This window comes from Pyrus communis, chromosome 7 (assembly GCF_963583255.1).
Source record: "Pyrus communis chromosome 7, drPyrComm1.1, whole genome shotgun sequence".
In the NCBI taxonomy this organism is placed as follows: Eukaryota; Viridiplantae; Streptophyta; class Magnoliopsida; order Rosales; family Rosaceae; genus Pyrus; species Pyrus communis.
The window spans coordinates 2,870,001-2,897,626 of NC_084809.1; the positions used below are offsets into that span (position 1 = coordinate 2,870,001).

General features: G+C 39.3%; 3 protein-coding genes, 3 long non-coding RNA genes, 2 other non-coding genes and 2 pseudogenes across 8 annotated transcripts; 2 read left to right on the top strand and 8 right to left on the bottom strand.

The window, feature by feature from the left end:
• Positions 1-235: 235 nt before the first annotated feature.
• Positions 236-3,495, top strand: LOC137739635 (pectinesterase 31-like). Its single transcript, XM_068479276.1, has 6 exons — positions 236-611; positions 699-803; positions 1,584-1,661; positions 1,813-2,000; positions 2,547-2,720; positions 3,090-3,495. The coding sequence occupies exons 1-6, from the start codon at positions 369-371 to the stop codon at positions 3,250-3,252; spliced, it is 951 nt and encodes a 316-aa protein (XP_068335377.1). The 5' UTR covers positions 236-368; the 3' UTR covers positions 3,253-3,495.
• Positions 3,496-9,809: 6,314 nt separating this feature from the next.
• Positions 9,810-9,882, bottom strand: TRNAA-UGC (transfer RNA alanine (anticodon UGC)). Its single transcript has one exon. It is a non-coding gene; the product is annotated as a tRNA-Ala (tRNA).
• A 557-nt stretch (positions 9,883-10,439) lies between these two features.
• On the bottom strand, positions 10,440-11,569 carry LOC137739325 (pentatricopeptide repeat-containing protein At5g15340, mitochondrial-like; annotated as a pseudogene).
• A 1,422-nt stretch (positions 11,570-12,991) lies between these two features.
• LOC137738874 (uncharacterized) lies at positions 12,992-14,288 on the top strand. Its single transcript, XR_011069067.1, has 3 exons — positions 12,992-13,220; positions 13,316-13,848; positions 14,100-14,288. It is a non-coding gene; the product is annotated as an uncharacterized lncRNA (long non-coding RNA).
• Positions 14,289-14,574: 286 nt separating this feature from the next.
• Positions 14,575-14,647, bottom strand: TRNAA-UGC (transfer RNA alanine (anticodon UGC)). Its single transcript has one exon. It is a non-coding gene; the product is annotated as a tRNA-Ala (tRNA).
• Positions 14,648-15,285: 638 nt separating this feature from the next.
• Positions 15,286-18,266, bottom strand: LOC137739328 (pentatricopeptide repeat-containing protein At5g15340, mitochondrial-like; annotated as a pseudogene).
• Positions 16,176-16,644, bottom strand: LOC137740009 (uncharacterized). Its single transcript, XR_011069124.1, has 3 exons — positions 16,523-16,644; positions 16,303-16,443; positions 16,176-16,214 (listed from the first exon to the last, which is right to left on the bottom strand). It is a non-coding gene; the product is annotated as an uncharacterized lncRNA (long non-coding RNA).
• Positions 16,725-17,280, bottom strand: LOC137740008 (uncharacterized). The gene is made up of 3 exons (XR_011069123.1): positions 17,080-17,280; positions 16,931-16,993; positions 16,725-16,815 (listed from the first exon to the last, which is right to left on the bottom strand). It is a non-coding gene; the product is annotated as an uncharacterized lncRNA (long non-coding RNA).
• Positions 18,267-18,399: 133 nt separating the features above from the next.
• On the bottom strand, positions 18,400-21,378 carry LOC137740007 (vesicle transport v-SNARE 13-like). The gene is made up of 6 exons (XM_068479792.1): positions 21,238-21,378; positions 20,992-21,103; positions 20,071-20,129; positions 19,789-19,977; positions 19,124-19,294; positions 18,400-18,731 (listed from the first exon to the last, which is right to left on the bottom strand). The coding sequence occupies exons 2-6, from the start codon at positions 21,083-21,085 to the stop codon at positions 18,582-18,584; spliced, it is 663 nt and encodes a 220-aa protein (XP_068335893.1). The 5' UTR covers positions 21,086-21,103; positions 21,238-21,378; the 3' UTR covers positions 18,400-18,581.
• Positions 21,379-23,340: 1,962 nt separating this feature from the next.
• Positions 23,341-26,148, bottom strand: LOC137739329 (probable disease resistance protein At5g63020). The gene has a single exon (XM_068478884.1). The coding sequence runs from the start codon at positions 26,146-26,148 to the stop codon at positions 23,341-23,343; it is 2,808 nt and encodes a 935-aa protein (XP_068334985.1).
• Positions 26,149-27,626: the final 1,478 nt, after the last annotated feature.

The following is a 27,626-nucleotide window of genomic DNA, read 5'->3' on the forward strand; positions in this document are numbered from 1 at the left end:
CATTATTTTGAGGGTTTTGTTTTCATTTTGTCCATGTAATTGCAAAGAGTAATGTTATTCACACTCGTTTTTATTTCTCGTATACACTTATTAACCAGAGTCGAAATCCGTATCGAAAACTTGTGAGTATTGGGCCACATGTTCCTTTCTATGGGCCCTTTGGACCCGGCCCATTACAAAGCCGACATCACCAGATTCCAAGAACTAAACTTTAAACATTTTTTATCTGATCCTCTGTCACTGTCGGTCCGGCTGGCTGGACCGATACTCTGCTTTTAATCTTCGCGACCATCGATCCAATCGCCACTGCATGCAAAGACACAAACTTTAACAAATTCCCACTTCGGAGAGCTCCCAGATCGTGAGAAATGGCGGCCCTCGTTCTCAGGGTCGCGCAGGATGGCTCCGGCGACTTCCGGACGGTGCAGGAGGCCATCGACGCCGTTCCTCTCTGCAACACCCGTCGCACCGTGATTCGCGTCGCTTCCGGAATCTACCGGCAGCCGGTGTACGTGCCCAAGACGAAGAACCTCATCACGCTCGCGGGTCTGGCTCCGGAGCTCACTGTGCTCACCTGGAACAACACCGCCACCAAAATCGAGCACCACCAGGTGAGGTAGTACCCTTTTTTTATGCTACCCAGTAGGGTTTTCGACACGTGTATGAAGGGTTTTGCTGACGTAGTAGGTTTTTGGTAGGCTTCTCGGGTGATCGGAACTGGGACTTTCGGGTGTGGGAGTGCTATTGTGGAAGGAGAGGATTTTATTGCAGAGAACATCACTTTTGAGAACTCAGCTCCTGAGGTTAGCTTTGTTTCTGTTCTTGATTTCGTTTCATTATTTAGTTATAGTTCAAAGTTTGCATCTTTTGATTGCATTTCTGTATATTGAGCATGGTGAAACTTGTAATCTGAAGTTGAAATTTTGAACCTGTTGGTTTGTTTTGTTTTGTTTTGTTTTGGTTTTCTTCTGTGGAGTGTTACGAATGTTGGAGTTACTAGTTTTGTTGGACTAACCAGGTTTTTGAAATCTTATTTGGGAGTGAAGGAAAGGGGAAAAGGATCCTCGCAAGATCCTTTTCCTAGGGATGCCGTGATCGTGTCCGTTCATCATCGTGGTCAGAAATCATTTTAAATTAATTTGTACGATGAACGGACACAATCACGGAATCTCCCGGATCCCCATCCTTTTCCAAGGAAAGGATGATATGATTGGAAGACAAGGAGATTTTTCAGATTTGTTTTGATTAGGGAAAACCGGGTTTGGAACGTTCAGCCAACACAAAAATCTCATTTTCGTTACTTTTGGTAATGGAGAGAAAATGCGAGCAATGAAGCTCGAAAAGCCTCTCTTTCTCCCATTTTCTTAATCGAAAATACACTTTAAAGGTTCTGAAAACCAACATCTTTGTCATCAGAGAAGTTGTGGAACGTTTAAACTTTGTTGTTAGAGGTTGTTGGAAATGTACAAACTTATGTCTTTTATAGTAATACAAAGTCCTTCGAATTTTCCTTTCACTCTTTGAACTTCATTCACTCTCAACATTGTGTTTATCTTTTTTATTCCCTCTGTTTTGTTTGGTAGGGATCGGGTCAAGCTGTGGCAATTAGAGTAACAGCTGATCGATGTGCCTTCTATAACTGCAGGTTCCTTGGATGGCAGGTATACCCATTGTCCCAATTAGTCGGTTATTTTCTTTAATTTCTTGTTGGGTACAAACTGTTACTGTTTTTACTGGGTAACCACGAGCTATTTGAGGATAAGTAGAGCAGTTATCAGTCTAATTGGAGGGTCCTTTCGACTTTTAATGCAGGATACCCTATACCTGCATTATGGAAAGCAGTATCTGAAAGATTGTTATGTTGAAGGAAGTGTGGACTTCATTTTCGGCAATAGCTCAGCACTTCTGGAGCATTGTCATATCCACTGCAAGTCAGCAGGTTTCATAACTGCCCAAAGCAGGAAATCTTCCCAGGAGACAACAGGATATGTATTCTTAAGGTATGTTGGTTTGCTAACCTTTTGCCCATCTTGGTTGAAGTTGCTTGTGGCTTACATAAGCAATTGAATCCTTGAATTGTATGGAACCATGTTTAGTTCTCTCTTTTCTTGGAGAAGTAACTATCAACCAAAAATAGCGAAAGGAAAAAGAGACAATAATGATACTTATGCTATAATATTTTTTGGATGTGGTCCAATATCCCAGTGGATAGGGTTTTGGTTTCCACCCATATGTCCCGGGTTCGAAACTCCCCCGTCCCCTAAATTGTTGTTGTAGTTTTGAACCCTCCCCCTCCCCTTAATAATAATAATAATTTAAACGGGAAAATTAATATTTGAATGAAATCTTGCCGTGATACTCTCTTGACGCTTGACTTTCCGGTTTCCCTATGTCTTTCTGATACAAGTTAGAGTTCCATACTTTCTAATGCAACATTTGATGACTTATGAAACTTGGTTGTGTTTTCTTGTACTTCATTGATGAACGATTGATGATTTGTTTTCTTTTACTTCAAAAACCAACCCTGTTTTCTTGAATTGTTGCAGATGTGTAATCACTGGAAATGGTGGGACTTCATATGCATATCTAGGACGACCGTGGGGACCTTTTGGAAGAGTCGTTTTTGCATATACATTTATGGATGGATGCATCAGACATGTAGGATGGAATAATTGGGGTAAAACAGAGAATGAACGAAGTGCTTGCTTTTATGAATACAGGTATGCATACTTTAGTCCATCTGCATAGTACTTTTATTCTACAGTGCCTCCGTTCGGTGGAACGTTGTCTTATCAAACCAAACGATGGACATGGACTACAATAACTTCGGAGGAACGTGGTGTCTTATCAAACCAAACTAGTTTGTTTTTAGATGGTTCATGTGGGGTACCTAAAAGGAAAATTAAACAGAGCTGAGAAGGGAAAGATGTTTACCTTAATTGGGTTCTCAAGCTTGTGGCTTTGTTACCTGCTCTTGCGCGTAACAACTTCTTGAAGTAGTGATTGTTGTTTTGAAATTTAAAGTTTCTTTCGAGTTCGTGAGTAGAGGCAGAGTTTGACAAGCTTGCATCGTTGAATGAAAATTGCAGGTGTTTTGGACCGGGTAGTTGCCCATCGAAACGGGTGACATGGGCTAGAGAACTGGTAGACGAGGAAGCAGACCAGTTCCTCCAGCATCGTTTCATCGACCCAGATCCGGGAAGGCCTTGGCTTGCCCAGAGAATGGCCCTAAGAATACCATATTCTGCCTAGGAGTTAAAACATGGGAAATATTCCCTATAAAGTTGGTCGAGTATACTGAAATCATTTTACGACGAAAGAATAAGATATGCACTGTAGCTATTTCAAGACGCCCGAGGCGTTACAAGGCCATTTTTAGCGTTTGAGCTTCGTATCCCGCCCGATGTAACTGCTTGTTTCAAAGACTTTTATGTTTTGATTTGGCTAGATTTATCCATGATAATATTGATTAACTCGTTCCATTCTTTGGTTTCATTTTCATCCTTGGCCTTCAACATGGATAGTTTATGGTATTACTTATCTTGTGATGATAAAAATCCTTTTCCGTTCGACCTCCAACCGATGTATATCCAACTTTAAGACGATACTCAACCTATATTTTACAAAGCTGTTATAAACAGTCGTCCGTTACCAAAAACACATTTATAGATGCATGTTATGGCTAGGAAGAGGATCCCCTCCGATTTATTTTGCAAGGATTTTCACTTTCTAGCTATTGATCGTATATCGTAAGGTTAATTTTTGTCAGATATTATTTGTGTTTAATTGTAAATAAAAAAAAACAAATAATTTTTTACTACATATACATAATGAATAATTAAAATGTAAAAATTGTTAGGATTTCCATAAAGTGAATTCGGAAGAGATCTAATTCCTTATGGGTAGGGGACATGGAAATCTTGTCCTAGGCCTCACGGCCCTCACCAGTCACCATCACCAATCACACCGTCACATACATCCAATTGGAAAAAAAAAAAAAAATGTAAAATCTTTGAGCTTGATGCCGTAAGCGCCTTCATCGACTTCCATCAAATGCCAATAGGATCCTCTTAAGGATATTTTAGGTGAGGATTTTAGAGATTCGTGCATCGTGTTCATTTATTGTAAATTGTGTGATCAGTTTTTATCAGGTACTATTTGTGTCGAATTTTAAATAAACTATTTAAAATAATTTTTATACGATAAACAAACATAATTAAAGAATCTATAGAATCCTTACGAAAAGAATCAGGCGAGAATCTGGATTCCATCAAATGCACTTCCCCAGTTTGTACTTGGCTCCCACCCCACATGAACCGCTTGAGGCTTGAATCAATATTCTCGCTGTGGGTTTTGGTAAACAGTCACACATTTGATATTTCAAATCTGTCGCGTCCCTATTTCATGTGCAAAAGATTTACCGTCGAAAATATTTTATCTCTAACCGCTTTTCAATTTAGTAACCAAGCAAAGTGAATGGTGTATTTTATATTCTCACCTTCCTCATCAATGAAATGGAAATGCTTGGAAACTCTTTGCGTACAATGCTCATTTTCTCATATAAAACGAATTATCAGAAATGCATCAATGACATGTCAATACGCTTTGTTGGCAATAATGATATGACAAAACATTATTCATTACAAAAAAGGGTGTTTGCATGGGGTACTTGTTTTCTCGTACATAATGAATTGTCAGAAATGCATCAATAACATGTCAATACGCTTTGTTGGGAACAATGATATAACAAAACATTATTTTAACGTTTGAGCTTCGTACCCCGCCCGATGTAATTACTTGTTTCAAAGACTTGATGTTTTGTTTTGGCTAGATTTATCCGGGATAATATAGATACACTTGTTCCATTCTTTGGTTTCACTTTCATCCTTGGCCTTCAACATGGATAGTTTATGTTATTACTTTTCTTATGACGATTAAAATTCCTTTTCCTTCAATGTAAATCCAACTCTAAGACGATACTCAACCTATATTTTAGAAAGCTATTATAGGATGCGTTTGTTGTACCGGACTATTTCAGATTTGACTAGCTAGACTTGGACTAAGCCATAAAAGCAGTGAAATGTTAGATACAGTACCGGACTAAATCACGAACTAAATTATTATTGGAATTCAAATATTTTTTTTGTCAATTTTTAATTTATCTTGTTTATATTTTATTATTACTATTCTATGCTTTTTTATTTGGCTCACTCTCTCTCCCGTCTCTCTACCTTTCTTTTCTTTTCATCCCGGTCTTCTTCGCACCGCCCATAACTTTTCGTCTTCTTTTCATTTCATTTCCTATCAACAATTTAGGAAATTGTGAATATGTACTTCAACCCATAATCCAAATATTGTACCCAATTTCTCCAATATCAATTACAATGAAGAATTCAAATCAAACCCAGAAAATTTTCAAATTGTTTTTTTTTTTTTTCAATTTGCAGAGACTTTGTCGGATTGTGCAGATGATTCGTCAGAATTTTCAGATGCTTCGTCGGATTGTCGGTTGTACAGAGGCTTCGTCGTGCCTTTGCTGAAATTGTGCACAAGACACTGTTATTGGGATTGTTGTTATTGTTTTGAGATTTAGGTGTTGCATTTGGGTTTCTGCATCTGGCATGGTTAGGTGTTGCACATGGGTTTCTGCATCATGGGCATGGTTGGGTTTCTGATGCTGGCGTATGAAGGAGAAAACGGGAGTAGCAGTCCTCTCATTTTTGGGGGGCCTGGCTAAGACCTTCTAGCGAAACGCAAGTCCTATTAAACCAAATCCCTCTCTGCAACAAACATATGACTTCAGTAATAACTAGTCATATCTAGTGTTAGTGACGCCAAACAAACACACCCTTACAATACTGAATACTTTTTTTAGAATGTCAATTACACTTGTTTTTTTTTATTTTTTATCTTAAACGACATCGTTGTAAACGAGTCCGTCACCAAAAACACATTTATAGATACATGTTACGGCTAGGAAGAGGATCATCTCCAAATCCATGTTGTAAGGATCTTCACATTCTAGTCATTCATTGTATATTGTGCTGTCAGTTTTCGTCAGATATTCTTTGTGTTTAATTGTAAATAAAAAAAATCAAATGATTTCTAACTGCACGGTATACAATGAATAGTTAAGATGTGAGAATTTTTAGAATTCCCGTAAAGTGAATCCAAATGGGATCTAATTCCTTTATGTGCAGAGGACATGGAAGTCTTGACCTAGGCCTCACCAGGCACCATCACCAATCACACCAAGGAATAAAAATGTTAGATCTTTGAGCTTGATACCGTAACCGCCTTCACCCACTTCCATCAAATGCACGTCCCAAATTTATACTTGGCTCCCAACCCACCTGAACCACTTGAGACTTGAATGAATATTCACTGCTTTGGGTTTTGGTAAAAGGTCACACATTTGATATTTCAAATCTTTCACGTCCCTATTTCATGTGCAAAAGATTTGTCATCCCGTCGAAAATATTTCATCTCTAACCACTTTTCAATTTAGTAACCAAGCGAAGTGAGTGGCGTATTTTATTTTCTCACCTTCCTCATCAGTGAAATGGAAATGCTTGGAAACTCTTTGCGTACGGTGCTTATTTTCTCGTATAGCACGAATTATCATAAATGCATCAATTACATGTCAATACGCTTTGTTGACAACAATGATATGACAAAGCTACTCATTATAAAAACAAACGTTTGCGTGGGGTGTTCTCGTACAAAATGAATTGTCAGAAATGCATCAATAACATGTCAATACGCTTTGTTGGCAACAATGATATGACAAAGCATTATTCATTACAAAAACGGACGTTTGCGTAAGGGGCTTGTTTTATAGAACGAATTATTAGAAATGCATCAATACCATGCCAATACGTTTTATTAGCAACAATGATACGACAACGCATTATTCATTAAAAAAAGGGACGTCTGTCCCATCTCACGTAGAATGCCGGCAAAACAAAAAGGTGCTTAAAACCATGTTTGCGTACGTATGATAAGAGTCGAATATGCTGACTTAGAGCACAGTGCAGAAGCAGTTGCTGCATTTAGTAATAACACGTGGAGCTGATGGCTGCGACTCTGTTTCCCTTGCCTTGTTCCATAAACAAATATGTCCAGCTAACCTTGAAGAAAAATGTGATATAAAAATTAAGCTCAAGTGTAATATGGTCAAGGAAAATGGGTGAGTTTGCTGCTGCTGCTGGTGGTCTTTTTTCTGTAGGGCACTGCCAACCCTCGTTCTGTCCTGGTAGAGGAATGTGTTTCGGGCCGGAAAATGTGAAGGGTAAGCCGATCAAGAAGCAGGAGAGGATTTTCCGTGCCGAGGCAGTGTTAAAATCGAAGAAGACGAAGCAGCATAGGGAGCCTTTAACCTTCTACTTCAGATATACATTTGATGCTCCTCTCAATGAGTCCCCTGCGGTACTATATTTATCTCTCCCTATCTCTCTCTCTCTCTCTCTCTCTCTCTCTCTCTCTCTCTCTCTCTCTCTCTCTCTTAAACACAAGAACAATCACTCACAGAAGCAAGCTCTTGCATAACTTGCAGGCTTCATTTGATGAATACTTGGACGATGAACACAGGGTTATTAACGTGATTTTTCCGGACACAGCGAAAACCCAAACAAACAAGGTGCCTAATGTTCTATTTTCTTATGTTAAATATTAGTCTAATCTATATCCTAAATTTCTATGCAAATTTGAACTTCTTCTCAGTTTTTGTCATCCTTTATCAGTTGGGTGAAAGTCAATTAATAACAAAATTATGAGAAGAAAATTTGTCTTGTAACCGGTTGTGTTTCTTCTTAAAACGTTACATGATCACGTAAAGAGAGAGATATACGTAAGGTTGGGCCTAATTTTGAAGGTACTGGACCGGATTCGGGTTTAAAATAAACAGGCTGGGCTGACACGGGTACAATAAATTTTAATACAAGAATCAGACCTAATCCCGCCAGGCCTCTTTTTGGTTTTTGTGTTTATTTTTTTTGTTGATTTTTTTTTTGTTAATTTTTTTTTTCTCTTCTTCATAAGCTCTCTCGATCGTTCAAGGAGATGTCGGATCATGGCAACAAGAATGCAATCCTTCTAATTCTCTTCATCTTCAAGTCTCTCGTTCCCATTTAACCCTTTCAATCCCTACACAAAGATTGGGGATTCTCCCCCAATCGCAAAACCCTCAATCCTAAAAATGGAAATCACAGAAGAACAAAGAAGATGAGTTGACCACCGACACCTTCTCCACGGATTGAGGAGTGCGGCCACCACCGCCTTCAAGCTCAGATCCTCCGTGTTGCCAACGAGATCGAGACCTGCTAGAGATCTTTAAGATTTGCTGGGGTTTTTTCAATTTGTCTAATTTCTGAGATCTGATGGGATAACTGGATCTATTTGGGTTTTATTTTCAATTGGGTCTTTTGGATTTGAAGAATGGGTGATAAAGATCGTTGTTTTTTTTTTTTTTTTTTTCCTTTTCATTTTCTGCTTTTCTGTTGGATCGATTTGGGTTTGTCACCTTCTGCAAATTTGTATCGGAAAGTGAGTGATGGCGGAGAAGGAGGTTCTATATCCCTCTGGCGAAATTGCAGAAGAAAAAGTGCCGATGTTATGGAGCTCCGGCACTCCAGTCCAATGGTTCAAATTCATACTGGGGGTGGAAATCAGTGTTTTGTATTGAATAGTTGGTTCGGGCCGGGTGCCCGTTTCTTCAAGTATTTGGACTCGCCCCACCCCGCTATAAACCTGGACCCGGCCCGTCCCGTCCCATGTTGAATTTTAAAAATTTGGACCCGTCCCGATATACAGGTTCAGGACCCATTTGTCCACTCCTAAATATAAGCGCGTGAAAGAGAGATACACAAGAAAATATCCGACAAGAATAGCTCGATTTTCCCCCGGGAGAAGGGAGGCTTCCCAGTTAACTAGTTTAAGAACGGATGTGTTTTTGCAGGAAGAGTGGAGAATTCACATGCCGGCCATGCAAGTCTTGTTCCTGTCTGTCTACCTTGCATTATATGTTAAGTTGAGATGCAAATCCTTGGGGAAAGACTACCCCCCTCATGTTCCTCACCACATCTCCAAGATTCTTGAGCTTGACATTGTAAGCACACCATAATCCATAATGTCCACACGCACACGCACACAATCCTCTTTGTAGCCGAGATCCCGCTCAACTGTATATGGAATGGATACATATTATTGTTGTTATCCACTACTGATATGTCGTTCATGTTATATCGACAATAATACAACTGTTGATATGTTGTCGATAAGGATCTCTCTCAGTTACAATGGAGCGGGATCCCACTTAATATGGTGACATTTTTTTTTTCTTTTTTGCAGACTATAGGGGAAATCCGACGCATTGCTGGGTACGATCCAAGTGGCGTCAACCTCAGCATCAAAGGAACCATATTTTCAGATAGACAAGGAACACAAAGCTGGCTCAAAAACATATTCGACATAAACTTAAGCTTCATCGTACCACCTCTCCTTGCTTGGGTCCCAGACAATGTTATGCGAAACATTACAGAATCGGTGAGTTCTTCAAAACCCCGCAATGATATGTGTTTGATGAAAATGAAGGGGCAAGTACATATAGTAACCGAATCAATGTTTTCGATTGAACAGCTCAGGAAGACGATGATGGGCGATCGGAAGTCGAATGCACTGTTGCTAGCAGTAACAGATTACGAGAAGTTCAAAAAAAAGAAGCTCAAAACTGCAGTAAATTCTAAGAAATTAAGGGGCGGCCAAAAGAGGAGGGAGAATTTGCCTATAAAAATAACAAAAATTAAAAAATATGGAGATGCAGGGGATCGAACCCTGTACCTCCCGCATGCAAAGCGGGCGCTCTACCATTTGAGCTACATCCCCTGTTAGAACTTCCTTTCTATCGTATTGGAAAAAGTCGTATAATAAATGTATCACATATGCAACCCCACATTCCTATTTGCGCAAAGAGATATCCTAAACTACTATTCCGACGAGAACTATTAAAGACTTTTTTGCTACAATACTTCATGAAATTGTCATAACTCGTCACTTTGGTTTTTGAAATTTAACATCAATGTAAGTGGTTTATGAGATTGTCCATTATCAATCATTTTAGTCATTTTGTGAAAAAAAATCTCTGTTAAATTAAACAAACCACTAATTCAACTTGAGGGATTGATTTGGCAAAAATATCAAATGGAGAATTTTCGCGGAATGACCAAAATAATTGACAACAGACAATCTTATGGACGAAAGTGAGGATTATACCAATTTCAGAAACCATTTTGGCTAAAAAGCCAAAATCAAAATCTATTTTATTCTATTGCGATATAAATTTAGTCTCGCATAAGATAATTGTTCTAATCAATTGACTTAATCCACATCTGCGGACAAGTTTTAAATGAACGGACAAAGTATTGATTTTCACTCTCCTTTTCTCATTTCTCCTGCAATCTTTTTTCTTGTGTTTGTCCATTGATCCTTCTCAGTCTTTATATCATCTCATCCAACTTCATGTAGCTCTCCATTGTACTCGGGTGCGACATATCTCCTGCACTGAGCTGATGAACTTGGCCACCAATACAAACTGAACTTATTCCGGGAAGCTTTCGTCAACCCTTATACTTAAAATCCTGCCTCAGTAAGTTTGCCTTATCCTGCTTTCCATTTTAAGCATTACATGTTGGAAAGCAGGACGTGATAATCTGTGTTGTGGGGTTCCATTTGAACCAGCTCCTGCAGAAGGCTTTCACCAAGCTCTAGCTTTCCATGGACTCTGCAAGAACCGAGAAGGGAACCCAAAACCACCAAGTTCGGAGGCATGGCATTTGCTTGATCAAGACTTCAGCCTCTTCCAATTACCAGCCCTGCCTAGAAGATCCACCATACACGCACAGTGTTCTATCTGAGGTGTTGCACCATGTAACGCTTGGAGATTATAAAAGTAATGCCGGCCCTGATCAAAAAGGCCCGAGTGGCTGCAAGCACTCAACAAAGCAATGAAGGTTAATTCGTCTGGCTTGGCTACCTCGAGCATTTGAGGAAACATATTCAGAACTAGTTTTCCCCTCCCATGCATTGCTCGTTCCATCGGTGCATTTGCTCATAAACTTTTAACGCAGTGTACTGTGCCAAATTTCGCATACATATCAACCAATGCTGTGCCAACCATGATGTCAATCTCATTCTCCATCGTCTTTAAAGCATAAGTGTGAACCCAACTGCCCGTCACCCTATCGCAGGATTGTGCACATGCTGATAAAAATGAGCAAAGGGTGACAAAATTCAATTTCCAGAAACACCCGAAAACCATTTCTTCAAGAAGCGAAAAGCTTTCGCAGATAAGCCCAATACTTAGATATCCAACAATCATGATCGTCCAAGCAACCTCATTTCTCTCATTCATTTGATCAAACACCACTCTCCTATTTCCAACACCATCCAATTTAACCACACCGTCCAAAATCGTAGTCCACGAGACTACACTCCGCTCCTCCAATACTTCGAACACTCGTGTTGCCATACCCAATTGGCCACAATTGACATACATATCCATGGCCGAATTGAGTTAAAATTAAGAGACCGTTGTTATAATTTATTCTATTGATAAACTTGTTCCATTCTTTGGTTTCACTTTCATCCTTGGCCTTCAACATGGATAGTTTATGTTATTACTTATCTGGTGATGATAAAAATCCTTTTCCGTTCGACCTCCAACCGATGTAAATCCAACTCTAAGATGATACTCAACCTATATTTTACAAAGTTGTTATAGACTTATTGTACTAAATAACTTTTTTAGAATGACAATTACATTTTTTTTTTAATCTTAAACGACACCATTTAACAGTTCGTCATCCAAAAAACATTTATTACATGTTATGACTAGGGGACATGGAAGTCTTGTCCTAGGCTTAACCAGTCACCATCACCAATCACACCATCACATATATACAATTGGAAAAAAATGTTAAATCTTTGAGCTTGCGTAAGAACCTTTATCCACTTCCATCAATTGCACTTCCCCAATTTGTACTTGGCTTCCACCCCACATGAACCTCTCGAGACTTGAATCAATATTCTCTGCTTAGGGTTTTGGTATAAATAGTCACACATTTGATATTTCAAATCTTTCACGTCCCTACTTCATGTGCAAAAGATTTTTCGTCGAAAATATTTCATCTTTAACCGCTTTTCAATTTAGTAATCAAGCAAAGTGAGTGGCGTATTTTATATTCTCACCTTCCTCTTCAGTGAAATGGAAATGCTTGGAAATTCTTTCTGTACCGTGCTTGTTTTATCATATAGAACGAATTGTCAGAAATGCATCAATGACATGTCAATACGCTTTGTTGGCAACATTGATATAACAAAGCATTATTCATTACAAAAACGGGCGTTTGTGTGGGGGCTTGTTTTCTCGTATAGAACGAATTGTCAAAAATGCATCAATAACATGTCAATACGTTTTGTTGGCAACAATTATATGACAAAGCATTGTTCATTACAAAAACAGGTGTTTACGTGGGGTGCTTGTTTTCTTGTATAGAATGAATTGTCAGAAATGCATCAATAACATGTTAATATGCTTTGTTGGCAGCAATGATGTGACAAAGCATTATTCATTAGAAAAACGGGCATTCCGTCCCATCTCCCGGACTAGGGTTCTAGAATCCCAGCAAAACAAAAAAGGTGCTTAAAACCATGTTTGCGTACGTATGGTAAGAGTCGAAAATGCGGACTTAGAGCACAATGCAGAAGCAATTGCTGCATGCAGTAATAACACGTGGAGCTGATGGCAGATGGGAAGGAAGTGTGATTGAAGATGCTGCGACTTTTTTTCCCTTGCCTTGTTCCATAAACAAATATGTCCACCTAACCTTGAAGAAAAATGTGATATAAACAAATATGTCCACCTAACCTTGAAGAAAAATGTGATATAAAAATTAAGCTCAAGTGTAATATGGTCAAGGAAAATGGGTGAGTTTGCTGCTGCTGCTGGTGGTCTTTTTTCTGTAGGGCACTGCCAACCCTCGTTCTGTCCTGGTAGAGGAATGTGTTTCGGGCCGGAAAATGTGAAGGGTAAGCCGATCAAGAAGCAGGAGAGGATTTTCCGTGCCGAGGCAGTGTTAAAATTGAAGAAGACCAAGCAGCATAGGGAGCCTTTAACCTTCTACTTCAGATATACATTTGATGCTCCTCTCAATGAGTCCCCTGCGGTACTATATATGTTCACCTCTCTCTCTTTCTCTCACTTTCTCTCTTAAACACAAGAACAATCACTCACAGAAGCAAGCTCTTGCATAACTTGCAGGCTTCATTTGATCAATACTTGGACGATGAACACAGGGTTATTAAAGCGATTTTTCCAGACACAGCGAAAACCCAAACAAACGAGGTGCCTAATGTTCTATTTTCTTGTGCTAAATATTAATCTAATCTATATCCTAAATTTCTATGCACATTTGAACTTCTTCTCAGTTCTTTGTCATCCTTTATCAGTTGGGTGAAAGTTAATTAATGACAAAATGACAAGGAAAATTTTGTCTTGTAACCGGTCGTGTATCCCCTTAGAACGTTAAGTGGTCACGTAAAGAGAGATACACAAGGAAATATCCGACAACGATAGCTCGATTTTCTCCCGGGAGAAGGGAGGCTTCCCAGTTAACTAGTTTAAGAATGGATGTGTTTTTGCAGGAAGAGTGGAGAATTCACATGCCGGCCATGCAAGTCTTGTTCCTGTCTGTCTACCTTGCATTATATGTTAAGTTGGGATGCAAATCCATGGGGAAAGACTACCCTCCTCATGTTCCTCACCACATCTCCAAGATTATTGAGCTTGACATTGTAAGCACACCATAATCAATAATGCGCACATGCGCGCGCGCGCACACACACAATCCTCTTTGTAGCCGAGATCCCGCTCAACTGTAGATGGAATGGATACATATTATTGTTGTTATCCACCACTGATATGTTGTTCATGTTATATCGACAATAATACAACTGTTGATATGTTGTCGATAAGGATCCTTCTCAGCTATAATGGAGCGGGATCCCACTTAATACGTTGACATTTTTTTTTTTCTTTTGTGTAGACTAGATGGGAAATCCGAGGCATTGCTGGGTATGATCCAAGTGACATCAACCTCAGCGTCAAAGGAACCATATTTTCAGATAGACAAGGAACACAAAGCTGGCTCAAAAACATATTTGACATAAACTTAAGCTTCATTGTACCACCTCTCCTTGCTTGGGTCCCGAACAATACCATGCGAAGTATTACAGAATCCGTGAGTTCTTCAAAACCTTGCCATGATATATGTTTGATGAACTTTAAGGGGCAAATACATATAATAACCAAATCAATGTTTTTGACTGAAACAGCTCGTCAAGACGGTGATGGCTGATCTGAAGTCGAATGCGATATTGCTAGCAGTAGCAGATTATGAGAAGTTCAAAAAAGAGAAGCTCAAAACTGCAGTATGAAAATTACACATTCTAAGAAATTAAGAGGCAGCTAAAAGAGGAGGAAGAATTTGCCTAATAAAAATAACAAAAAAAATTAAAAAATGGAGATGCAGGGGATCGAACCCTGTACCTCCCGCATGCAAAGCGGGCGCTCTACCATTTGAGCTACATCCCCCGTTAGGGCTTCCTTTCTATTGTATTGGAAAAAGTTATATAATCAATGTATCACATATGCAACCCCGCATTCGTATTTGCATAAAGAGATATCTTGAACTACTATTCCGACGAGAAATATTAGAGACTTTTTTAGCTACAATACTTTATGAACTTGTCATAATTTCTCACTTTAGTTTTTGAGATTTAAGATCAATATAAGTGGTTTATGAGATTGTCTATTATCAATTATTTTGGTCATTTTATGAAAAATCTCCGTTAAATTAAAGAAACCACAAATTTAAGTGGAAGGATTGATTTGGCAAAAATACTCAACACAGATTTTTCATGGAATGACTAAAATAATTGAAAGTAAACAATCTAAAGAGACAAAAAATGAGGGGTTATGTCAATCTTAGAGATCATTTTGGCTAAAAAACCAAAATAAAAAACTACTTTATTCTATTACGATATAAATTCAGTCTCGTGTGAGATAATTATTCTAACTGACTTAATCCACAACCAACTTAATCCACGTCTGCGTATTTGACAAGCTTTAAATGAACCGACAAAGTATTGATTTTCACTCTCCTTTCCTCATTTCTCCTGCAATCTTTTTCTTGTGTTTGTCCATTGATCCTTCTCAGTCTTTATATCATCTCATCCAACATTGATCCTTCTCAGTCTTTATATCATCTCATCCAACTTCATGTAGCTCTGCATTGTTTTCGGGTGCGACGTATCGCCTGCACTGAGCTGATGAACTTGACCACCAATATAAACTGAACTTATTCCGGGAAGCTTTCTTAAACTCTTATACTTAAAGTCCTGCCTCAGTAAGTTTGCCTTATCCTTCCTCCTTAAGCATTACATGTTGGAAAGCAGGACGTGATAATCTGTGTTGTGGGGATCCATTCGAACCAGCTCTTGCAGAAGGCTTTCACCAAGCTCTAGCTTTCCATGGACTCTGCAAGAACCGAGAAGGGAACCCAAAACCACCTCGTTCGGAGGCATTGGCATTTGCTTGATCAAGACTTCAGCCTCTTCCAATTACCAGCCCTGCCTGGAAGATCCACCATACACCAATACACGCAGAGTGTTCGATCTGAGGTGTTGCACCATGTAACGCTTGGAGATTATAAAAGCATTGCCGGCACTGATCAAAAAGGATCGAGTGGCTGCAAGCACTCAACAAAGCAATGAAGGTTAATTCGTCTGGCTTGGCTTCCTCGAGCATTTGAGGAAACATATTCAGAACTAGTTTTCCCCTTCCATGCATTGCCAAACCACTGTGCAAAGCATTCCATTTCGCCTTTCGTTCCTTCGGTGCATTTGCTCAAAAACTTTTAACGCAGTGTCTACTGTGCCAAATTTCGCATACATATCAACCAATGCTGTGCCAACCATGATGTCAATCTCATTCTCCATTGTCCTTAAAGCATAAGCGTGAACCCAACTGCTCGTCACCCTATCGCAGATAAGCCCGAAAACCCGAAAACCATTTCTTCAAGAGGCGAAAACCTTTCGCAGATAAGCCCAATTGGCGAAAACCACGAGCAGCTAAATGAAGTGGTGTGCTTCCAGGGTAGCTGCATGCATATGGTACTTCTATCAATCCAATTGGCAAACTATTACAGTGCAGCTATAACATGAGTAAGACAATATATAAATAATTACCCATATCCACCAGTTGAAGCACAAACAAGAGCTCCATTGTTTAAAAGAACATGAACGCACTCTGGCCGTCTTTGGCGGGCTGCTAAATGCAATGGGGTTGCACCACCTGCATCTCTTATGTTCACAAATCTCGCGAATCCACTGCCAATGCCATTTTATGTAAGATTAAACTTCAATCATCATAGAGAGAGACAGAGAGACAGGGTGAAGAAAGACCAACCAAGAATTTGCAACAGGGGTGGAATGTGCAGCGGAAAGAATGGCTTGAAGGCAGTCTGAATGGCCATAGTATGCAGCGTAATGCAGACGAGTTCTTCCATTCAGGGAATCAAACATCAAAATCGAACAATTACAACAAAAAAAACCAAATATCAGGATCTGATCAGTATAACTTAAGTACAAAAACTGTATACAAAAAAGAAAAAAGTAATCTGAACATACATTTGCTCCTGCTTGGATAAGCTTTTGGACACAGGTGATATTCCCATTCATCGCAGCCAACATTAACGGAGTCTACACCACATAAGAAAATGGGAAGAACAAATTCAAAACAAAGCAATCCAATCCAAAGCATGCAGAAAGAAGTAATCTTTGTTCACAAAAACCATCAATAACAAAATCCCATTACCTGTTTGTATCGATTCACCACATCCGGATTGATAACAGACCGATCCAACAGCATAGACAGAACCTAAACTTAATCCCATCAAGAACATTAATGAACAGAAATTAAAATTAAAATCCATTGAAAACCCATCAATGAAATCCAAAACCCACCTCGATCCGGCCATTTGCTGCGGCGACATGCAGAGCAGACAGCCGGCGGCGGCCTTTGCTCAGCTCCAAAACACTTGGGTCAGCTTCCACCATGGCTCCGACAAGCCCCAAATCCCCATTCTCCACAGCTCCAAAGACTCCATTCTCACGAGGCTCTCCGCAGCTCAGGCCCTGACCCATCTCCCCCAACTCTCTTATCGTTATCGCAGCTTCTTGTAAACATGTACACTGTTCACCCGTGTGTGGGTGAAAATAAGCTGTTGGAAGCTGCAAATTGCAGCTTCTTGTCATCTCCTAGTTTTGAGCTTTTTTTCACCCTCAACTTTGAAACAAAGCTGCTTTCCAAAGTTTACCAAACACAAAAAATTTTCATAGCTTTTTTTCATAGTAGCTTTTTTATTAATCACCTCAATCCCAAACAGGCCCTTAGTTATCCAACAATCATGATCGTCCAAGCAATCTCATTTCTCTCATTCATTTGCTTAAACAACACTCTCCCATTTCCAACACCATCCAATTTAACCACACCGTCCAAAATCGCAGTCCACGACACTACACATCTGCTCCTCCATCACTTCGAACACCCGTCTTGCCATACCCAATTGACCACACTTGACATACATATCCATGACCGCATTGCAGGCCTTGATACCAGAATCCAAACCCACCTTCACCGCGAAACCATGTCCTTGCTCCCCAATTTCAGCGTTGCCCAGCCGAGCACACGCATTGAACAAGCAAACCATGCCACATCGTCCACCTTCACGTCGTCGCTTCGCATTTCGAAGAACAAACGAAGCCCAGATTGGAGCATTCCGTGGCGGCCAAAGCAGCCCATGAGAACGGTCCAGTCCACTGCGTCTTTGTGCGAGTGGGGAATTTCATTGAAACGGCTTGCGTGTAAAGAATGGACGGGCGTGTGCAGCATGGAAATGGAGGCGGCAATTGTGAAGGAATGAGTCTACTGAGGCGGCAAGGCCGCCAGTGATAATGGCGGCTTGGAGCTTCTTGCCAACACCGATGGAGGATTGGCGCGTGCATGCTCGGATGAGAGAACGGAGGTGGATGGTGGGGAGTGATGCCAAGCCAGTGTTGGTTGGCCATCTCATAAGCTGAGAGAGGCAAAGCTTATGTTTGGAACTTTGGACAAACAGAACACATAAGTCATAAGTTCACAGCAACGCTCTTTTCTTATAAGTTTATAAGAGAATGAACCATTTCGATTATGACGTTTACATTGAAAAATGACGTCACGTTAATGGGACGGATGACTTTCCTCCTTATTGGGAAGGTGGGAAGTATTGTCTTACTCAGAAATGGTAAACACAAGTTACACAACCAATAAAGAATGTTGGAACGTATCGATATGTTTCCATTACTACACAATCAAGGATCTCCATCTTGACAAACTCAATTTGCACACTCGAAAAATAAGGAGAAACAAGAAATGAAAATCTGTTCGTTTGAAAAGCCACAAGCTCAACAAGCGAAAACGTCTTGGCTTATTTAAGTTTGAAGTACAAGATCAAGGCGATCACAATGACAAGAACCGCAATAACCGTGCCAATAAGCCACTTGTTCCTGTTCATACTCCTTGCCATGGAAGTCAGAACTCTCTTGCTTTTCCCTATGTTGTCATCCACTCCATGAAGCTGCAGCAAAAGGAAAAAAACAGTTAGATAAATGAAATGCCATTCTAGGAAGATCATCGCCCTCGCCAAAGCAGTTATATCAATAACTTTCTCTTTTCGAAAAACTTGTTTTCAGTACAGGCCCATGGATACACATAGACACATGCCGCACATCACTCTCCTGAGAGACTAACACTAATAATAGTGAAAAGAAGATTGAGTAAATCATGTTCGTAAGGTGATAATCTCCAGAGTCCAGATGCACATCATTATATTTTTAAACATTACTCAAGGAAGAGAAGGCATGTATACTGAAACTAAACATAAGAGGACGAGAGATGGAAAAGAAACTTGTTTGCGGAAAGACTATCAAAACAACCGTAAAATGAATATAAAGCCTCAAAAGGTATTACTGTGGTATGAGCATGCAACAGTGATTGTCTCTGTGAATGCAGATCCTGGAGGATCGAAACACCAAGCTCTTCTGTTTCGAGCATGGTTCTTCTGCTGTCCTTAACTCTATCACTGGACTTGTTTAATCTCTCGGTTGACATCATTAGCCTTGACCTCTGATCAGCTGATGCCTATTGGATTTTCATTAGTCAGTTAGTCTTGTAAAAACATTTATCCACAATATCAAGAAAGGATGAGAGCAGAAGGCTTAAGACACAAATCAAGTTACGGAAAGCATACAATAATATCATCAATTATCACAAATAAAGGAAAGACTAATAATTATGACAAAAACGAAAGTGCCCAGTGAAGAACAAATTTTCAAACTCAAATATTCATTGTTGTTTCAAGCATCTTTGTTTCAAATTAACAAGTGAAGTGACCATCAAGTCAAACCAGAACTAATCATGTTCACTCATTCTATTGCTCGAGCAAGTGAATTGGAATGAGATAACTAAAATAGCACACCAAAGTGAAATCTTCCTCAAAAAAGTAGAAGAACTCCACGTTTCATATCAAATATATACCAAGACCCATCACAAACTCACTACCAAATAATGAATCACATTTAATATCTTAAATAACTATTCGAAAAATAAAAAAAGCTAAAAGGATTTAGACATACTGTCAGAGCATCAGCCATGCCTGATTCCAGCAACTCATCTCGGGCAGATGTATATGCGTTTCCAGATACAAGTTTTTTAACTTCGCTTTTCAGATTATTCAGATCCGACTTATATTCCCTCAACTTAGCAAGAAGCACAGCCTTAATATTTGGTGGCAAACTTCTTGCCTCGAGGTCCATTTTCCGGATCTGAAATTTTTTAAGAAACAGCACATCAGAACCAAGTAGAAAGAAATAACCAAAAAATAAAATCCTCCCAAAGAGAATAGTTCAATCAATTACCAAAGATTCTGCATCATCGATTCCAGCCTTTATTTCAGTAACCTTTTGCTTCTTTTGTTCTGAGATTATAATAGAGACAGTAGTGTCCATAAATATCTCTTGACTTGATAAGGGAGAATATACGCATTCACAACAAGAACAAGAAGTAAAAAAAGAAGACTAAGAGTATGATTAAACTCCTAACGAGCACAATTTGAAATATTATTCTTAAGTTCAATTTTATATAGATAGAAGTTTGCAGGTAAGAATCAAGATGCTCTTTTGGGAAATATATCTATTGCATGAAATGAATTAAAACCCCTTTTCTCTTTATCTTTGTACCTACAATACTCAACATCCACAAAATTCAGAACCGACCCTCCTTCCATCCGTTTCATTTCCATTCAAATGTTGAAAAACTTAAAGAGACACACTGCACAATCCAAGACCCGATCCTATTGCCTCGAGCATTTCAGTCCTTTTCTTTCTTGTTTTCTCCCCATTTTAAAAACAACCATTATTAACATATTATGCATAACTCAAGCCAGTGGAAGCTCTATCAGCCTAAGACTTTTCCCATCTTTTGAGTCCACTAAACCTACAGCTACTGATAATTTTTCAACCTCAAATAAAGAAGCATAATTTTGCGGCAAAGCGGCAACAGTGAGAAACTTAGCAGTCCTAGTGATCCAAAAGACACATATCCACACTAATCCCAACGGAAACTCGGTTCTCGCATAATTAATTCAATCGAATACATACATTAAGATCCTTCATCAGGTTTATGCCACCAACAAAAAGACTCAAACTTTATTCATAAAATCCATGTCATCAGCACAATTAAATACAACATGAATCATCCAAATTCAGGGCAACCATACATATGATTAAATTCACAAAAATTAAAAAAAAAAAAAAATGGAAAAGTGAGAAATTTCTTACCTCCATCGAGAGCACCAGCTACCGTACACTTTTTGGTGAGGTTGGCGGAGAGTTCACTGTAGTGGCGCTCGTACCCTTCGAATACATCGCTCATATTTCCCTAAATTTCTCTCTGCATTCAACCCATCATACAATTTCAGCAATAATTCAGATATAAAGCCCTAAATCCATCAATATTGGGAGATTGAATTGCGGAATAATGATGAAAAATTGAACGATGAAATTAATCAAATCGGAGGTAAAGACCTGTTGATATTGGAGATTCGAATGGATCGCCGGAGACGACGGCTGAGGTCGTGGTGGTTTGCTGTCGAAGGGATGGAAACGGCAAAGTACGCGAAAGGAAACCAACTAGTGTACTAATTTTGTGTGCACCTTCGGATAAAGTCCCTGTCCGTTGGAGAGATTTTTAAGTGCAGTGGAAACACAAAATGAAGTATCATTATGTAAATGGTGGGTATGTGTGATAAAAATTTAATAACTTAAAACATAAAATTTCGCACCGTTTATATAAAAACACATGATGTACCATCAGTATTCCGATCACACTGAAAAATCTCTCATCCGTTGGATTCTTGATCGCTACACTTAGCGCTTCATGCTGACAACTGTCACACTGTGGTTAGAGTTCGTTAGTGTATTAATATTGTGCGCACCCCCTTGTTAAATTTGGATACCACAACCATACCGGGTTACAATAGTAGAAGACCCGAAAACATGTCTAATATGTTTACTTGATAAATGGTGAAAATACGTGAAAATAGATAATTAGAATTTTTTTAATTTTAATTCTTTTACGTAAACATTGTGTAAAATTACTTTAAACTCAAAACCAGCTGGGTAATATACGGTGTCTAAATATATAAAACCCAAAATTAAATCACAAATTTCACATATTATTTCCTATTTTACCCGTTTTGTCGTTTCTTATCATTCTAGTTAATTAAATAATAAGATATTCTCATTTGTGCGGTTAGAGATTTTCTTATATTTATTCTTGCATTGTACTTGAAATGTTTAAGATTCAACTTTCACGAATAAAGAGTTTAATATATCATTATAAGCTTTTTGATATAAAGACACTTGCTTTACTTATAATTGAAAAAATCTTAGAATGTTCGGATCTCGTAGATAACAAATATGCTTGCATCAATGAAAGAAAAGAAAACCTTAACCCTAATCCTCAATTTTTAGTGTGCATTCGTGTCGCGTGTTTTCCCCTTTTTTTTTTTTTTTTTTTTTTTTTTTTTTTTTCTGTCGGAACTTTGACACGTTAAATACCTAATGAGTAAGCTTGAACAATGGCTATCTATTGACCTGGCAAGAGCTTCTTCGTGGCTAAAAGTCTCACGCCAGATGGCAAAAAAAAAAAAAAAAATCAATTGGATTCAATCGTGCAAAAAGATACGCTCTCAACCAGCGAACTGAAGACCAACCACAAAGACCATAACGCATCTAACGCCCATTCCTCACTTTCACGTTAGGCCTTGAAAAACTTACAGAGAGGTTGTAGCTATGGTGTCTGGTACAGAGGTCAGCACAAAGCCTGTGGTGATGGACGTGCCCGCCACCACATGCTGGGTCGCACGGCGTCCACCATCGCCAAAAGGCTTCTGAGCGAGGAGAGTGTGACGCTGGTTTGCTGCGAGCAGATGTGTGCTGAGGCAGAATATGAAGTATATGAGGTTCTTGAAGAAGCGTGTGAACACTCAGCCTTCTCATGGTCCCATCCATTTTTCGTACCCCGGCTAAGATCGTCTGGCGCACCATCCGCGAGTGTATGTCGTTTCTCTCTTTTATTTTTGTTTTTATGTGTGTTTTCCTAAGTTTGAGCAAGTGAATTTATCTGGATTTGATTTTTCTTGATGGAATAGTATATAATTATGTTATATTACAAGTAACTGAACACAACTTTGGCTAATTAATGTTTCTGGGATTGGATTCTTTTTGTTGATCAGTTGATTTCTTAAACTCTATCGGACTTAATTTCTTAAGCTCAACTGAATTTGATTCTGAAATGGACTGTTGGAATAGTTTAGGTAATTAGAATGTGACATTCAACTTAAATTCAACAGGTGAAAGACATATTTTTTTTACGAAAATAAACAGATGAATGATCTAGCATTGAGTTCTCCGAAATTCTCATTCGATTCAAAATACAGAAATAAAACAAGTTAGTTCTTTAGTGCATTCATCTACTTTTGCTTTCACAGCATATGAAAGTTGAGCACCGAAGATACTTATGCACCAACTTTGGAATCAATGTTAACATACGTCGTATGTACATAAAGTACTATGATTCGTCTTCTATTGTAATTAGATTGGAGTATATTAATCATCTTTCTTGTTTTACAAGTCTTTGTACAATATATATTTCCTCCTTGCGGAGACAAATACTAGATCATCTGAAAATTGCCCCAAATCAGTTTCTTTGAAATCTGTTCTGAGAACCTCTCCGAATTCTAACATGAAGTAGGGAAGAAAAACACTTCTAGAAACTTCATCCTCCCATTCTAAGCCATTCCACCACTCTTTCTGTCCCCTGATAATGAGATTACATCGTTTGGCACTGGTAGAGTTGAGTGGCAGCTTCTTCAACGCCGGACATTCATATACCAAGATTTGGTTGAGATGCAGAAATGGTAAGGCATTGTCATATATGCTCCTTAGCCGTGGTAGTGAATCCAAATGCAGATCTGTAAGTTTTGCGAAAGCATTTTGTTCTTTCACCGCACCTGCCATTCTACCAAATCTTTCCAAATCGATTATTTTCTCCATTTCAGAGCAGTCACGCACTTCTAAGATTCTGAGATTGGGCACGAAAACGAGCCATGTCAGGTCCTTGAGATTTGGGCACCGGCATACATCTACGTACTCAAGGCCACAGAAGCGACTTTGGTTTCTCATCATTGCGTTCCGAGGATCATTAGGCGCTTGTCCTGCCCAATAAATCTCCATTTCTTCCAGATTCGGATATTCGTTGATATGAAGGCCACGCAGATTTTTCATGTCCGCGAGAGATGATATATCTAGAACGCTTGAGTAGTTCTTGCCATCCGAGAGGTGTAGATACTGAGTGCTGGTCACTATTATGTTGTAGCTGAACAATTTTTGGAAACAATAGCTACTTCGTATGGTCAAAGTAAATACCTCAAGGTGTTTCAAGCCCTCGATTTCCTCTATCAGGGCTCTTTCACCACCAAAAAGAATTCTGTCTGAAGAACTACAGCCGAACAATTTCAGAACTTTTAGCATGTGAAAATTTGATATTACTTCAGGTGGAACAAAATTAAGTTGATTTGTATACTCCAAGTTCAAATATTTTAGCCTTACTAAGGCCTTCAATTCGATCGACAATTCTATTATACCAGTCCTAGACAAATTCAGATGCTGTAAGGCAATCAGGTTTGAAACTCCAGATGGCAATTGGGTTAGCTTCTCGTTTCTAGACAAATCCAAAACTCGCAGCTTATGCATGTAATCGAAGAAGCCATCAACAATCATATTGAGAGGACTTCTGCTAATATAACTTCCTTGAATCAATAAGGTCAACAACTTGGTAGATTTTGGTGTTTCAACCATGCTTTCAATATGATTATCTACCAACGACACCCTTGTTGCAGTTTTCCATTTTTTGACATCCGGCGCTGCATGGGCACTTGTATGGACAAGGAAACTGTCGTTTTCTTTTGCACAGTCACGAGCTAACCACAATGCCATGTCACGAATCATATCATGCATCTTTACCATATCTAAGTTAACTTCCAACAAACATGCAGCAACAAGAGTTCCAATAATATCGTAACACTTGTTTTTTGCTTCCTCTACACTCCCATATTCATCCAACATTGCCTCACACATCCAAAGATATACTATATCATCTTTAAATATGAAGAAATCTTCTGGATATAGAGCACAATATAAGAAGCAAGATCTGACCTTCTCATCGGCTAAATTATCATAACTAAATTTTAAAAGACGGAACACCTTATCCTCCATACCTGAAAACTCGTGCGCAGATTTTTTCAGAATGTGAATCGCATGGTTCCATTCTTGAGTTGTTTTCTTGCAAGCCATGGCCCGACCAACAGTAATTAGTGCGAGTGGCAAACCTCCACACTCTTTTGCCACAGTTTGAGCAAGTCGTTGAATATCTGGGTGAATACCAAGTGTCTCCCTCCCAACCTTCTCCTGAAACAAGTTCCACGCCTTGTCCCATGCCAAACACTCCACTCTAATCTTCTTTTGAGCGTCCATCTGACCACATACATCCCCCGAGCGAGTTGTGAAGATTATCTTAGACTTGTTGCGTGGGTTAGGAATAGGAACCCCTAATTTGGTTATTTCAATAGGCTCCCACATATCATCGAACAATAACACAAACTTCTTCGCGCTCAAGAGCCTGCAGATGTCTTCAGCTTTGTCTGACTGCTGTTTTTGTTTCCACGAGTCGCTGGAAAACCCAATCTTGTCACCAATCTTATCTTGGACAGTTTCAACATTGTGGTCCCTGGATACCACAATCCATATCACGAGATCAAAATCAACGTGGAGCAATTTGTTATTGATTTGGGTCAGTAGGGTAGTCTTACCCACCCCTTCCATCCCGTACAATCCAATTATTCCCACATGTTCATCTTCCAGCTGGCTCCAAACCTTATAAAACACAAATTCCATGCCTACAGTTGGTTCCATAGGTCTTTCATGGACTAAAGTTGCCGGGAAGGTTTCTTCTGCGACCTCCGCAAAAACGCCCTTGTTCTTTAAAGCATCGACTTCTGCCAGCTTTTTATACACTTTTTTTCCATACTTGTAGCTGGACAAGTAGTTTTTTGAGCAGTAACCTCTGCAACACAATTTCTGAATTTCTTGAACTCGACCATGCTTAACTTCTCCGACTTCATTCTCAATCTTTTCCACCTTTTCAATCCACAGTTGTACCTGGTTCAATCGCTTCATGGATCTCTGCAGCTCTGCAACCTCAACCTTTCTCAACACATCAGCCTTCAAAGCGGTCAGTTCTCGAAAAGAATGATCCAGAGCTTCGAGGTTTTTTTTGAGCCTACTTATGTATTTTGGTGGTTGAATAAGGGAACCCCAGCAGGAAGATTCAAAAATGGGATCGCTCGGCAGGGATATTGAGACAATGTTACCCATTGCTTGGAGAGAAATACTCAAAGAAAATAAGAAAAAGTGATTTCTAAGCTTTTGCTGAGAAGAATGTAGCTAAGAAAGGATAGATCATAATATTTCGCCGGCAGGCGTGGGTAAGAGTCTCGAGAGATACGTGGAGTAGGATTGAAGGTGGGTGGACCACCCGAAGGCTACATTACGGGAATTTAGTGTACAAGTTGGACTAATATATGAAGCCAGCAGGCGTTGGTGGAGGGGTGGTGGGAGCAACCGGACAAGGCCTCATCTGAAGTATTTGCAAAGACTTCAGTTTAGAGGTTGAAAATGCTGCTCGCGAGTCGTCTCTAGACTTTTAACTGAAGGACCACCTAACCATAACATGTTAAGTGCTGCACAGTTTCCTTGGTTTTGTTCCACCAGGAAATTGCGCACCCTCAGCTAACAGTAAGAAAAAGGATGTGAATAACGAATTTTGTTCCTAATGTAATGCTTGATTCATGTCCACAACAATGAAAGTTGCAGACGCCTTCCTCCAAACAAGGGGCACTGAACCCACCTGCCCGTCCCAGTCTGCTTTCCTTTTGAGTAATGTTTTGGTGTGATCGTTGTTGAATTATAAGTGTTGAGCTGAAAAGTTAGAATAAGATGTTTAAATTGGTGTATTCACTTATGCAAAATGATGCAAAGTGTAAAGTTCAATTTTATTAAAAGGCCATGAGTGCCATGTGTTGTTTGATCCATGAATTTAGTTAGATGAGTGACTAAGATGAATTGTAGTGTGAGTGTGGTCCCAAGTTAAGACTAACAGTGATGTAAAAAGCATGTTAAGTGCTCTCTTTTGACATATGAAGATAGTTATCCTCTCTGAATCATATAGCGAGAGTGAAAGAAAGAAAAACCATTGAGTTTCCTCTCTGTTCATTTTCTGTTCTCTGTCTTGCTCTTTCTCTCTAAATAGAAACCAGTTTTTCATATACTTTAACATGGCCTCAGAGCCTAGTTTGATCATTTTTGAGATTTGGGCGTAAACTGTGAAGCAATTTGAGCTACACTTGAGCTCGTTCCGGTTCAAGCGAAGTTGCCGAAACTCCATAGATTCCGATTTCGATTTGTGTTCGTCCTGTCTAAGCTAAGAGATGGCTGGATCTGGAAGTTCTGAGGTGAGAACTCCGATCTTCTCCGGTGAGAACTACGAGTTCTGGAGAATTAAGATGGTGACGATCTTCAAATCTCATGGGTTATGGAGATTAGTTGAAAAAGGGGTTACGATCTTAGAATCAAAGAAGAAGAAGGCTGAAGGAAGCTCAGAGGAAGAAGAAGACGATGAGAAAATGGTCGCAGCATATATGCAAGATGCAAAGGCTCTAGGTATTATACAAAATGCAGTTTCTGATCAGATTTTTCCTAGGATTGCCAACGCCGACTCAGCTAAGATGGCATGGGATCTACTGTATGGAGAATACCATGGTGGTGATCAGGTTAGATCCGTAAAACTTCAGAAT